This window comes from Prinia subflava, chromosome 14 (genome assembly GCF_021018805.1).
Source record: "Prinia subflava isolate CZ2003 ecotype Zambia chromosome 14, Cam_Psub_1.2, whole genome shotgun sequence".
NCBI lineage: Eukaryota > Metazoa > Chordata > Aves > Passeriformes > Cisticolidae > Prinia > Prinia subflava.
In genome coordinates this window covers 7,813,388-7,828,438 of record NC_086260.1, presented here as the reverse complement: position 1 = coordinate 7,828,438, position 15,051 = coordinate 7,813,388, and the positions used below count along the sequence as shown (strand labels likewise).

The 15,051-nt window shown below is 36.8% G+C and overlaps 1 protein-coding gene across 4 annotated transcripts in view; it reads right to left on the bottom strand.

Moving 5' to 3' along the window:
* The window catches only part of FHIT (fragile histidine triad diadenosine triphosphatase), a 565,069-nt gene that overhangs the window by 481,185 nt on the left and 68,833 nt on the right, over positions 1-15,051 (bottom strand). For 3 of the 4 annotated variants that reach the window (XM_063411702.1, XM_063411701.1, XM_063411704.1), the window contains exon 2: positions 5,038-5,102. Coding sequence is in view for 1 of the 4 variants with exons in the window: in XM_063411701.1 (XP_063267771.1) it covers positions 5,038-5,102 (65 nt within the window). In the remaining 3 variants the exon portion in view is untranslated. Of the gene's footprint in view, positions 1-5,037; positions 5,103-5,233; positions 5,253-15,051 lie in introns of those variants that run through there. The other variant, XM_063411703.1, reaches the window with a different exon arrangement.

Sequence of the window (15,051 nt, the reverse complement as noted above, 5' to 3'; positions counted from 1 at the left end):
TTTTGAATGATTCACAAGCACTTGGCTGTGCAACAGTGCTGCTTCTCCTGCCAGTTATCACTGGAAATTTATTCTAGCAGATTTTTCAAGTTAGCCAATATAAGGAATATAATGTTAGTAATGAGATAACAAGAACCATGGGTGAGGCAGCTGCACTGGTATCAGGGCAACAGCAAAGGACATGAAAGCTTTTATCACACAGTGCAAGATTAGGAAGGTCTAAAGGACTTTGGTGTGGTCACAAGAGAGACACAGCAGAGTCACTATCAGTTCATCTTCTCCTGAATAGCACCGGTGCAACAGGACTAACTCTAGCTGAAAGAAAAAGAAATCAATGAAAGGAATATGCTTGAAACTATTTGACTGTAATGATCAAAGTGTGATAGAAACAAGAGAATGGCAGTTCTGTACAGGAAAAAAAAATTCTCTATTTGCTATAGTTCAGGCTTCCTTTTGTGTCAGCACTTTAAGCAACATAGAGACAATTCTGTTAACACTACTGGGAAAGCTACTAAAACTGCATGAGGTTTTAAATATAGCTTTTATTTAGCTAATAGCCTGAACTGCAAACCTACAAACAAGATGCTTTGCACCACATCCCAATTTTCAGAGTACGTGGCCAAGCTAGAAATGAAGCAAACTAATGGACAAGTCATTCTTCATGTGAGAGAGGAAAAAACACACCAGCAATTCCCAATCTTGCCAAGTTTCTAATTCCAAACTTGGGATATTCCTCATGTACTATCAATGCAATTAAAGTGCAGCTATTGAGACTGCATGAACGTTATTATTTTCACAAATACTGAGTTTTTTGATATATTATAGGGTAAACTACATAACCATAATTGTTACAAATGCAGGTCGCTGCTGAAAATATTCTTCAAGACAAAATTATTGTTCACGTGTTCACAGAACAGTCATCAAAATAATTATTTATTCTAATAATCAGAAAGCAAATAGTAACTAGAGTACCCAGCAAACCAAAATTACTGAATTGTGTTATCAGATATGTGCAATTAACTCTTGCAGCCTTCTGGACAGACCATCTTTGCTACTTTACTTGTACTCAGTGTAGTGGAAATTACGGCTCCTATTCCTGTGGAATTACAGAGTGGTCCAGGCAGCCTGAGCACAGTTTGTAAGGCTGGATCCCAGCTCAAAGCAAGAGAAACACCTGGCACAAGCAGTGAACACACAGCGTGCTCAGCACAACATTTCTGTGTGAGCACCAGCAGCCAGAGCAGCTGGCCCTGGGAACAAACCCCAGCAATGCCAGATTCTCCTTAGGATCTACCAGGACCTTCCCCACACATTGCATCCACTGGACATTTTCTCCAGCACAGGGAGCAGAGTAGGGCCTCAGCCTGTTCTACTTTCTTCTGTACACTTGATCTGACATTTTTTGCTTTCTGTTGATATAATAGAGAGCCTAAGCACAAGAAACACCTGTATTTCTATTCAGTACAATTAAAAGGGGGATATAAAAGCTAAATAGAAAAGCAGTGTGGGAAAATACAGTAAAATACTGCTGCTAAAAACTCTGACTAATATTTGAATAAAACTGACACAACAGTCACATGGAGATACTTTCCACAAACCAAAGGACAGATACGTTAAATTTCAAAATGCTAAGATATCACAGTATCTCTATAAAATGCAAGCAGCTAAAACATCCTAAAATAAAGTCCCAATGTCTTTCAATACTAAAAAAAAGAAGTCAAAGTAACAGTCAAACCCCAGTGACAGATGAACCTTTACTCAAGAAATAAAGCACATTTTTAGTGGCTTTTCCTCTTTGAGGCAATTCCTGAGCAGTATCTGCTTACTAGCTCAATGCAAAATCTGGAAGGTAAGAAAATCCCCCCTAGCAGTCACATGAATTGGATACTGCAGCCACCAAAACACCTTCTCTTAGCCACAAACAGCTTATTATTTATAGTGTAAGAGATTAAAGACCATTTTATTACTTCTCAGTGCCATTCTGCCCTTACAGTGCTGTAATTATGACTGGTCAAGTAGATCTTTAATTTGCTCACTTCAAATACTGATTATCTGTGTTCTGCAGACATCTACAAATACATACATCAAAGCTGCCAGCTTGCACAGAATGTTAACCAGGGCTCATTGTTCTTACATTCTTTTTAGAGTTGAATCCCGGTGCATTAGGTCTATAAACAGGTCCACTTAGTCATTTTCTTACAAGCTATTCATGTAGAAACTATAATGTTCTGTTCTCCCCAGAAGCTTATAATACATCACATGGATAATTGCATTTGAAAAGATTGAGTATGAAACACAAGAAACAATGATAAAATCCAAAGTACACCTGAGTCATCACAGGAGAAATACCATTATTTCTTAAAGAGCAGGTAGCATGGGGGGGGGAGGGGGGGGACCAGAAAAAAAACCACAAAACAATATAAAAAACAATTCATGTTCCAAAGAGCAGATTCCTGTAAGCACTGAGCAAGCATATTAGTCTTTAAATTAAACACACTGACCTGAGACACAGAGCATGCCATGAAGTATTAAACACAAACTACAGTAGAATTAGCCTCATATATACCCAACAGGGCATAAATCTTCACTCCTAAATGCACAAAACACTCACACAAATAATGTATTGAAACAAGACTTTCTCCAGCTTCTGCTCTCCTGAAGCTAGAAAGTCTTTCCTAAAAATTAGAATTAGTCCAAATCTGTATCTCTAAATAGTGACAAACACTAAATCTGTTTAATCAAATGCAGTGTAACAGAAGACAGTTTTCCAAAACTGGTACTGAGTTTTGTGTATGCAATTGTTTCATAAGAGCTACTGTATTTTGAAGAAATTACCTCTTTTCCAATCATGTTAACCATTATTTGTTTTGGCAAGGATTCAACCACTCACTAAATAATTCCATTTATTGTATATTAATAGTTTAAACAGTTTTTGCTATCTCTTATCTGGGCACCTTCAGGATAACTTCCACTGTTTTTCCCATTTACATTTCATTTAGAAAAAGTCATGACAAAACACAATGCCACTTTTGAAACTAATAACAAAGTGTCATTTGAAACGGTTCATTAAATTTGCAAAACATGCCTTGTATCCTCTCTATTAAGCCAGTATCTATATTAAAGGCAGTAAATCCAATTTAAAACCCCTTTTAATCAAACTCAAGTGTTGAAGTTCTAAATACAGCTACTGACAGTATTCACAAAATAGAGAGGGCAAGGTGTACATCTGAGTGTCAAACTAGTTCAAAGAATTAATGAGATTTGAAATTAATTTTGATTAGCAACATGCAATTTTTCCAACTATTACACTAACTTATTTAGGGGAAAACATTGCAGGCAAACATCTCCCAAGCCCAGTTCAGTAGTCATTGTTACCAGCAGAGACACTCAAACTCAATCATGGCTTCTTGGGAAGCATTCAGAAGTTCAGCTTGTCTGTGTTACTAACAACCAGTAGGTGCCAGCCCCTACAGAAGGCAGAAACAGCCTGTTGGATAGATGGAAGACCAGAGTTGCTGTTTGGGAGGAGACAAGAGCATTTGTTTGAAGCATACTCAGCTTGCCCAAAGCAGAGGGGTTGCATCCTGTGTGACCTGTGCTCAGGGATCTCCCCAGGCCCCTGGGCAGACCCAGCTCTGTGTTAACTCCTGTGCTCCACCAGCACCGAGTCCCAAATCCCTTTGTCAGGACACAGACACTGCTAAACGGGACTGTGGTAACTGTACCCCAGCACTGCCCTCGGTCTTTTTCAGTGTCACACACTGCAGTGAGCTCCAGCTCCTCACTCTGGGCAGAGCTGAGGGCCAGGACCGGAGAGTGAGGAGAAGACATTGCCAGCTCAAGTCACGGGGCTCTTCAAGGGCCACTGCTCTGCTGCCTGTTTAAGCCTTCCTTGCCAGCCTTATATCCCAGGAAACCCAAATGCATGAACATTCAACATTAAAACAGTGGAAGTGCAACAATTCTCTGTTTATTGCATTCGTTTCCCTGTTACTCACCACATAAAGACATTGTTAAGTAAGAATGCACAGATTAAACTAAGCAATGAGATAATGTTAAGGACTTCAGACTCTTTCAAAAAGCTCAAAAAAATTATGTTTATTTTTGAGATTCCTTAATTCCTGTTCCAAAAAAAAAAAAAAAAAGAATGCCCATTCCTCAGCACAGAGCAGAGTTCAATACTTTTCAGCTCTGTCACAGTTACTCCTGTTTGGTTTTGTTATTCTCCAAATTATTACAAAAATATCACATCAGCATCTAGCTATTGGCACTACAGTATTTCAGCTTCCACTCTTGTTTTGCAGCTGAGCATGTTCCTTAGTTAATTCAACAGTAGTAGTCAAGCAACTAATGCAAAAATGCAACTTCTGTTTTTCCTGTTAAAGACATGAACCCCTACTTCTGCAACATCTACAGAATCTCACCAGTCATTCTTATGCCTTTTATGGAGCTTTTAAACATTGACTGCATTAACCAATTAATTTGCCATTAACTACTTTATCTACTGACCAAAGAGAGAGAAACTGACATAGGGAAATGATTCGTTTGGAGGTTAAATTAATTAAAAACAGTACAGTAGTGACAGAATTTAATCTCATACTTCTCATGAGAGCATGGAATCACTCACAGCTACAGCACTTTGTGATAAATCCACTGAGAGTTTCTATGACAGGAGTGGAATTAATTTGTGTCACCCCTAAGAGTATATGTGCTCACTCAATAGTACCTAGATTAAACAATATTAAAAACACACAAATTGAGCAAACCAAATGAACCTGTTGTTTGAGGTAGCATGTGATATGTGCCCTTCAATATCCAGATACAATAATTTGCATCAATAAAATTCAGGGGAATCACAGGAGTGGTCAGAGTGACCAGAACACTCTTTGTAGTCTGTCTTTGTCTGTGTGAATGCACTTGAGTGAAGAACCCAGCAATGCACGAGGGCAGTGAAGAGCCACTGAAAATACATCACCAAGCACAACCCCCCACCCAAATCCAACCACTGCAACACTCCGGAAACCACCACCAACTCACAGGTGCAGCAGAAGAGGGAGGGACCTCTGGGCCTGAATGGAGAGCAGCAATGAGATTCCCAAATCCTGTGGCAAAGAAACAACAGAGAGAGGCATGAGAAGATGGAAGGATGAGCTGCTCCAGCCACAGGGACTCAGGCTTCTGCAGCAACTTGATTTCTCCATTCAACTCTTTTCTGGACCTTAATACAAGATACCTTGAATACATGAGCCTCCCACCAAAGCAAGGCTTTAACTATCCAAGAAACTGGGCTGTTTTGAATGCTGGATGAAATAAACACACCTTGGAAGACTCTTTGTTGTCAGCTCTTAATAACAGAGTACTGATGTCAGAACTGGTCACCCCGTTGAGGTGCACAGTACACAATGCCTACAGCTCAAAGCTGTTTTTGCAGTTTATACTCAAAGAATCCAAACGGCTTCAATTTGAATCCTGAAAGAACCAGTGACAATGTGGTTGTGGCAGCAAAGTTTCCAGCAGGCATTGCACAATTCTGCCCAGAAGCCAAGGTAAGTACTCACGTTAAACAGACCATCTGTAAAAGGAAGATAATATTTTCTCCTGCTTTTGGTATTATTTGCAAAGTATCTTCTGTGTGTGAGCAGGAAGTTGCACTGCAGCTTATGACAAGAGCCACACTCGCTAGGTGGTAGTGTCAAACAAATAATAGTCATGCTAATAACTAGAAGGAACCATCAGGACAAATCAATATAAAAAGAAATTACAATGCTTATGTAAAACATTATTGTCTAGTCACTGAAAAATTACAAACCACACAATACAACTGATCTAGCAACACGGCCAAATTGCTATTGATTTGCATTAAGAATTTTTCCCTACTTGACATTTCTAGAATTTTTATATAATTGTATATTAAGGCTCATAGTGAAGACGAGATCTATTATAAATTCCACACATCTGCTGAGATATGCCATTCTGAAATTAACTGTCTTGAAACTTATATTTAGAGCACATGAAAGTAATTCAATTTCCCAATATTAACTCTTCTTACATCAATATCAGAATTTAAGATAGGTTGCATTCTTTTTCATGTTGTAGAACAAAACCAAGAGTCTCTTTTGTGTGGGGCCACAAGAAACAAATAATTTTTGAGAAGTTTTTCAGAGGAACAGATTCAGCTGAGAAGGCTGACATTTAAGAGGTTGAACAACTGTGACTTACATTCTAAATAAAGGTAGGATGTCATGAAAACTTTTGAAGTTCAAGTCATGAAAATCTGATTATTAAATCTAAGTTTTTATTGCCATTAATGTAATTCTCCTTTTTTCATATAAGCAATTTAAGGCTGCTTTAATAAGGATTTTGGCAGACTTCAAACATTCAAAACAAACTATTAACCTCAGGGATAGCTACTCAGTCCCACAGGTACAGCAATGATCAATTCAAGATGCAGGCCAGCATCTTTGAAGGTGATACCTCTTTTTACAGACCCTGAGTATGTGAACATGTAAATTAGCCTGGAGCAAAAGTTACAGTAATGGGGAGATTCTGTCAAGTGCTAGACTCCATTATAATGGAGGTATCAAACACTAAGACACCTGTTTTGAACAAAATTCATTAATATTATTTTAAAAAAAAATTAGTTTTTTTTCCATGCAGCTGCAATTTCCTTTTGAAATTAAAATTCCTGTGTGATACAAAAAGATATCTGACTATTTGACAGAATTTGAGAGATACATTACACATGCTATTTGCCTCACTGAGCTTCACATGAGCCATCCTCAAAACTCAACAGTGATCTAGTGACTGAAATGAACACCACAACTATTATATTTTTGTGAGGAGATTTAACATTTAAGCTCCACAAACCAGCAAACCTCAGATTATTCTGAGTCCTTATCACTAAACAAATATATCATGTCTTTTGTCCTCCATTGTTAATCTCATACTTACACACAAGGAATTAATCAGAGAGCAACAAGTCAGTACCTCTGATATCTGATATCATTAATGACATTTCTTTATTAACAACAGAAAAGACTATTTATCAAAGCTTCAGGTTTTACAAGCAGCTGACAGAACAACTGTGGGTCCAGTTTCAAAAACAGAACCACACTGAAAGGGCTCAGCAAAACATTTCTTTTGATCATTACCTGATAATCTTCATGCTCATCTGGACAATCTTAGACTCGTACTACCACCTAGCTTGGCCATCTATTTGCCCTGCTGTAGAACATTCAGGTCATTGAAGCTGCAGCCCCCCCTGACCAGGAAAACTGTCAGTGAGAAGAGGCCCCAACACGCCCCAACAGCAGAGAGGACAGGCCACAGCTTGGAAAGGGAGAAAAATTAAATTATCAGAACAGAACAGATGACAAACTGGGTCAAAGCAAACAATGAGGCATTCTGGGGATGGCAAAGCACAGAATCTTCTAAAGGAAAAAATTGCAGTGGGATTTGCTAAGAGTGTTGGGGTTTATTTTATTAAAATCATCAGTATCTTTGGTTAGACAGGCCTTTTCTCCAAACTGTTTTCAGCATAAAAAGCAAATCATAAAAGACCACAAAATTATTATTTCTTATAGCCCCCTCTGCAAACTACCTGAAATTAAAACACAGAAAGAACTAAATACCATATGCTGTAAAGTTCTTCTTATTTTTATCTGATATTTCACTTGATACTCAAGGAGAAAATTGTGTGCGACTTTGCAGATGCTCCTAAACTGAATTTCCTTGTTCAAATTAGAAACTTTGACATTTAAAATGAATTTTAATAGGGTAATAAACTCAGGATATTTCATAACTCCATCCAAGATATGAGGCATCTCTGACCTAGTGACAGCTTAGACTGAATGAAAGTCGTCATTAAACACTCATGAGGCAGCACATCAACAGACACTTTGGAGTGAGTTATTTGAGTGGTAATGACAAATATGGAAAAAAAAGGAAGTTCAGCCTCTTATTAGAACTATATTGTGATATTGTAATTCCTAAACTCAGTACAGTTATATGAGACGTGTTATAAATTGTCCCAAAGCAATCAGCAATTCTGATTTCTGTGTGCAAACTGGTGACTAGGAACATTTACAAAATCTTCCTAGAAATCAGGCCAATATACACTGGGAAAAGAGAAACAGACTTCTCATAAATTGTACAGAAAAAGGAAAGATAAAATACTAAAAGCTCTTATTACAAAAAATTAAAAAGTTCCTTTTCTAAAAAGTATGGAACTGCTATAAGTCAAGTACGGGGGAGGTGTCCATGCATACTGTACACCAGTGCAGCCCACTTTTATTAGCACTGCAATAAAAAAAAAGTCTTACAATCAATTGTTCCATAGGCAACTGCCAGCCCTGCTGCTTAGCAAAGGAAAGTCACCCCCTTCATCCTCATTCCAACATGAATATAAAGTTGCTTCAGCTCCAGTAATGGAGGAAGATCCCTGAAACTGCAAAATCACACAAGATTTCACTGATAAAATGAGACAGGTTGCTAGAGATTTACTTGGTTTAGAAACTGAAATAATTTTCTGCTTTACCAAAACTGGATTTAAGCAAACAGTCACAATAGTTTTAATGGAACACTATAGCTTTATAACAAATTCAGAGATTATTGTGCAGTAAGATGGTGCAACAGTACTATCAAAAAAAAAAAAAACCAACCAAACAAAAACAAACCAAGAAACCAACCAAAAAAATAAAAAGAAAAAAAAAAAGAAAAAAAAGGAAAAAAAAGAAAAAAAGAGGATTAAGGGAGTGAGAGTGTTCCAAGAGAAAAGACCTTCATTAGTACAAGTTCCATTGCAAAAATGTTCAAAGCAACTGTACACCAAAAGTAAATCAATCTGATCTGTGCCTTGCCCAGAATATCTATCAGTTTGCCATTCCCATGCTTCAAGGGGAAACATGCACTCAGTGCACAAAACACATCACATTTGATGAGACCTTTTAAAGGTCAGGATTTTATTTAAGGAAGTGATTCAGGGCTGGTTACTGAGTTGGTTACTGCAGAACTGATTGACTCCTGTGTGCCATAATCCCTAAGATGAAAGCAAATACGGGAACTACCTGCACCTTTCTGTGGAAGGGATACAACATCCAGTGAATTAACTACAGTCAGAAAAAGCCTGGGATCACACAAGAAACAGAATATGTATTTCTGCAGGTATCAATAATGCAGTTATCACAAAAATTGTGTTACAAAATTAGTTCTTAACGTAACTTGATAAAGGATTAGGCAAATCAATTGTCTGCAAAGTATTTCTAGATGTTTGCTCTGTGGGTGACCACAAAAGGGAACGTGTTTCCTGAATGCAGGCTTTTGACTCAAGTTCAAGCTGTGCATGTTTTCCAACAAATCTCATTTCACAGAGGTTTAAGATAAAGTCAGACTCTTAAATAACTAAATTCCAGAGTAAGTATGAAGAGAGGAACTTAAAGCCCTTACTGAGGCTTGAGAACCAGGTAACCCCAGTGGACCAAGACATGACTTGTGCTTTGAGTGTTAGCAGGAACTCTCCTCACTTCCACCTCAAACAGAGGATGGGACAAGATTGGAACAGTGAAACTTAGAAACAACCAGAAAATAAAACCACCAATAGGAAATGAATGGCTGCAATCCCCCAGCCAGCTGCAGATAAACAATGACCCTACAGTTCTTCCCCTCAACACACAAACAAAAATGTATTTTCCAAGTGTCAAGGCAGGAATCATTTGGTCAAAAGTTGTACCAAAAATACCTGCATTAACATCAATCATGTGCCAGAATGCTTCTTTCAAGTAATACTCCTTCCAACTCCCCTAATTAAATCATTTTACAACAGAGCAACAGATTCTGACAAAGCTGCAGCAGTCAAGATTCTTGAATTATTAAAACTTTTTTTTTGTACATATTGATAACTGCATGTTCCCAAATTACTTTTCAAGATAGAATTCTGAGAGAGAGTCAGGTACATAGAGAAATACTCAGCAGCGTAGAAATACAAATATGTGCACACAACATGTGTGTGAGCAAGGGAGAGGCCACAGCAGTAACAGTGAGGAATTCAGACTGCATCACACGAAAAATTGAACAGACAACTCTGCACGTAAATGTAAAGTATTGTAAAAATGTAAACATTTTTAAATTACTAAAATAGGCATATTAAAATCCATATAAGTAAAAACATCACAAAGGATTAGATCCAAAAATCAGAATATTTTTCAGTTTGAATCAAATACTTGCATAAGCTTAGTTTGTAATTAAACACTTCTGGCAAACCAGAAAATATCCAGCAGAGAAATGTAAGGAGACATGATACTCATTTTGAAGGCAATATCAGAAAGAAATCTGGAACACAGCATAGATGCTGGTGCATGAATGCCAGTTCAGAGATTCAAAACCTTTATCAGACTTCACATCAGCCACATAAAATGAGTTTTTAATGAAAACTTATTTCTCAATTTTGCATATTTTAATTGAGTATAAACACTCCTAAGGTATCAAAAGTGATAACACTGCAGTGTAGCTGTTTCCTCATCATTTGACCAAAAAGTAGAATATTAAAAGTAACACATATTGAAATGAAGGATATCTAAAAATAACATTAAGAATTTTTTCAATAGATGCCCTCATTGCTTGTGCACCAACTCAAAAAGTTGAGTTTTAAAGAAATGACATGAATTTTAAGAGCCAAGGAGCAGCAGCAATTCTCCCCCATTCCCATTTCCCTGAACATCAATAACGGCACAAGGGCCAGAACACTGAACTGCACTTGGGGAAGGTGTTTCCAAATTAAAAGGATGATTTGATTTATAAATTAGGACTATAATATGCTTAGAAACCCAAAACAAATGGGGATACATTCTTGAAAATAAGAAAGAGGGAAAGCTTTAAAATAAAAATCTGTATATTTTATTAAGAAAACAAAATTTGTATTCATAGATGTTGAAGTGGGAAAACAACCACTAAAAACATGACCCCTGATATTTGTTCCTGCCCAGTTTAACTACCTTTTTTATTGGGTGTGTAATTGAAAACTGAACCATGAACAAGACAAAAAAATAGCATTACATACACATGCAGCATAAATCTACAATATCTGTCATCTGTTTTGACTTATCTAACCAGATCGGTGATTTCAAGCTTAGCATTCCAATTTGTTATTGTCAAAAAATATCTGAATTTGAAGAACTGAGAAATAAGCTAAACTAAATGCTATTTTATATACCATGCCTATAGATAGAATATAAGTTCCAGAGTTTCATAATTCACAAATACTTTTTTTCTATCACTGCCTTTTCTGTTTCTTGAAAGACTCCATTAAAAGTTCTGTCTATTTAGGGAATTGTGATTTTGGCTAAACCATGTTTTTACAGTGCCATATTATTATTAATGTTATTATTATTGATTAAGAGCAGCAGCCTCATCAGGCTGGGAATTCCAAAGCTTTTATAAATGCTACAATGATTTGAATTTTTTTTCAGTAAACACTAAATATCAAAAATTGCACCTTTACTCAGCTAAGCTGAATTATCTGTTTACCACTCATGAGGGCAAAATCATTTCATAAAGTATTAGGCAAACGTCACGGAAAAAGCCAAATTAAAAGAATAAAGACCTAGAGATGTGTAGTCTTAAATCATTAATTTGACATGCACAAGTTTGAAAAAATTGGATAGAAAAAGACATAGATAGATTTATACATTAGGACAGGAAGTTTGTGTTAAATTTTTATTGAAGGAATTAGACTTTAATGGCCAACCTATGCAATATTCTGTGAATCAGCAGTGGACCCTGGCAAGAAGACCACAATGGCAGGGATTTCAGAGGCTGCTAATTGAAAGGACCCGGCCTCCCCAGGGTCATGCACTGCAAGTCAGAACAGCCACACTGCAAATCATCACTGCTCTGCAGCCACCACTGTCTGCTACCTGTGTAACTAAGTGTAACTAAGCATGCTGCACTCTGGTCATTAAAAATTAATATTTCCCAATCTACACGGATTTTAGACGCTTTAGAAACAGAAAAACTTAAGGTAAGTGAGTTTTTGCCTACAGTTCAAAGTTATTTAGAAAATTAAGACACTGTTCCACGTATTGTGGATATTAATATTCAGGTTAGACCTGGGGCTTTGCAAATGAGAAATTTGCAAGCAGGGATGTACTTACACAGCATAAACCCAATGTTCCAAACTTTCTTTGCAGTTTGCCTTTACTTACAGAAACAGTAACAGTGCAGTCAATAAAACAACTTCAGCTAAAAACCTGACACATACAACAACAGGTAAGAAAAGAATCGATTGCATATGTAATATGTTACTTCAACATGAAATTTTAGGACACTCAATCCACAGGATTTCTTCTGCAGTCTTGAAAAAAGCAGCATTCCATATATAAGCAATAGATGTGACTGCTGGGAGTAAACTTTCAGTTCCCTGTAGGTACTTTTCCTCTGATAAAGTTACATTCAGCATACGTATATACTGAAAATTCTACATTGCTGTTCTTGGCATGTAATTAGGGGCAAAGGAAAATATGCAGGACTAGAATCTTAAGTGTTAGTTTAATAACCTTTATACAGCTCATTTCTGAATGATTTTCTTCCTCTCTGGAGAGGCTTCTAATGTCAAACACTGGTATTAAGGTGAGTCATGGTTACTGAAGAGGCACAGAGAAGGCACATGACAAAATTATTAATTATGGGGAGGGAAGGAGGCAGAGTATTCTTCTGACTCCATAAATGTCCTTGTAAGACAGAACATTTAATACTGAAGTCAAATACAGTTTCAGTAGTCAATAGCCACTAAAGTCTTACTGCTGTCAATAATAGTTGGGGATTAAAGAATGCCATTTTAAAACGGATGCAAATGTGATTTTAGAAAGCATTGGAGATTTTTGAGAAAGCAAAAAGGTTTACATTTTTTCAACTACAGTAGCAGAAATTGAGCAATTATTCAATATCTAAGATATCTAAGCTATCTATCACTATCTAAGATAGTGATCTAAACAGCTTTAATACAGTAAATTAAAATATACTCTTTCATAGTGCTGGCAGTTATTGTTCATTTTTTAGATTCCTTCCTTTCACACCAAATGGTAAGAATTGTACCAAGGCCAACAGGAGAGGTGGTCAGCACTATTTTGTGCTAAACTGGAATCTAACACTTCATATTCTAACACCAAAAAGTTTATCTATAAACAATACCTTAAAGCAACAGGATGTGTGACATTTGGGGTTGGTTGTTTGGGTTTGGGGGATTTTTGAGGGAAAGGGGAAATTGTGGTTTTACTCTAATTCATTTTCTCTTTAATAAATTACCAGAGTTATGGAAACTTTAAGATTATTTGTTTATGCTTTTTTTTTTTTTTTTTTTTTTTTTTTTTTTTTTTTTTTTTGTATTTTTTTGCAACCAACTTCCCACATTACAAAACACACCTAAAACAACTCATCTATGAATGCAGTCTTGCAGGTGATGCTAAATTATTATGCAGTACCCTGTAGTGATGACAATAAGCAAAGCAAAAGCTAAAATCAACAGTGACAGCTAAAGAACATTGTTTATGAGCACCATGCAGGCCTAAGCCATTGAAACCATTTTCTTCCTCTGAAAAACTCTCAAATTCTGAGCAGTCTATACTTGTGTTTACAATCCCAAAGGAACCTTAGTACAAAAAAAGGAGAACTTAAAATAAAGACCACTGCAAAAATTCTTTCTAATACTTCTTTCATTCCAGAACAACTGCTATAAGCATTCTCACTTGCTTTAAGCCAATTCAAACAAAACAATTTCTAATTTGAAAGATTCTGAAAGTGTTGAAAACTCTTCCTCCTGCTCCCTCTCCACCCCTTCTCGCCAAGATCAGGGAACCATGGCAGGCATCTGCACGGAATCTCACCAATGTACCACTGTAAGTAAATGTAACCTATTCAAAGTTAACTTCTGTGGAACGGGACAACTCCCCAGGAGAAGCAGAACTTGAAAGGTAAATTAAATCATTTTGGGTTTTTTTCTCAGGAATTCTTGGTGGTTCGCACGTTTGGAGCTACAGAATTTCTAAATATAACTTAATAAAGTAATCCAAACAAGCAATTACTATGAACGTCAAGTGCAAGAGTACTTTGTTTATAAGTACAAGTGTAAACTGCACACATCAACTAAGAGGGAATGCCTTTTACAAAACAGCAATATAGCCACAATTCTTCTTTTTTTTTTTTTTCTTTCTTTTTTTTTTTTTTTCTTTATTACAGCAAAACTAATTTCCCAAAAATTGGGGATTATTTTCTTCTCATATTCTATTACCTGTCCAGAAGAAAACATAGCATATAATATTAGAAAAACTGATTAAATGCATTAGAGATATAATTGAAATTACAAACATAATTGAAATTACATTAGTTTAAATCAGCTGAGAATCTTTTACATTTTATTGCAATATATGCCACAGAAACATGTATTTGGAAAACAGCATGGCTCCTTATAAAACAGCACTCTGCTGCACAAACTCCATCCCAGTTTGCCTCCCATTTTTTCCTTTTAAGCAGTTATGAATCATTACATAGAGACTGGCACAGCAGGGCTAGAGCCAGAAACATTAATTGCCCCCAGGCACCAAGTCACGGTCTCTTGCCTGCTGCTCTTCAGCACACCTTCCCAGCTTCAGACACATTTCTGTTCTCTTCCTGGCAAAATCAGCCTCTGCACTCACCCAGCTTTACCAGCCCTCCCAGCTCCTGCTCACTCCTCCCCTGGGGAAGTCTCATCCTGACAAAGTCCCACACTGTTCCAGGCTAGTGAAGGTTAGTGTGATAAATGCCAATAACTCACCTTTTGAAATTTATGAAAATTTAATAAAGAATAAAAATTGGTTACAAAAATTAATACAATAATAAAAGTTTAAAAAAAAGTTTTCAGAGACAGGACAAATAATGAGACAATAAGAGCAAAGAAGGTAGCCCGGGACTACGTCCCCCCTCCCTCCCAGACAAAGGCTGTGAAGGAGAAGGGCCCCGTTAGAGAGAAGCATCTCTATTTTTGAGGACCAACTTTAATGAATATGCATACTTTATCTAAGA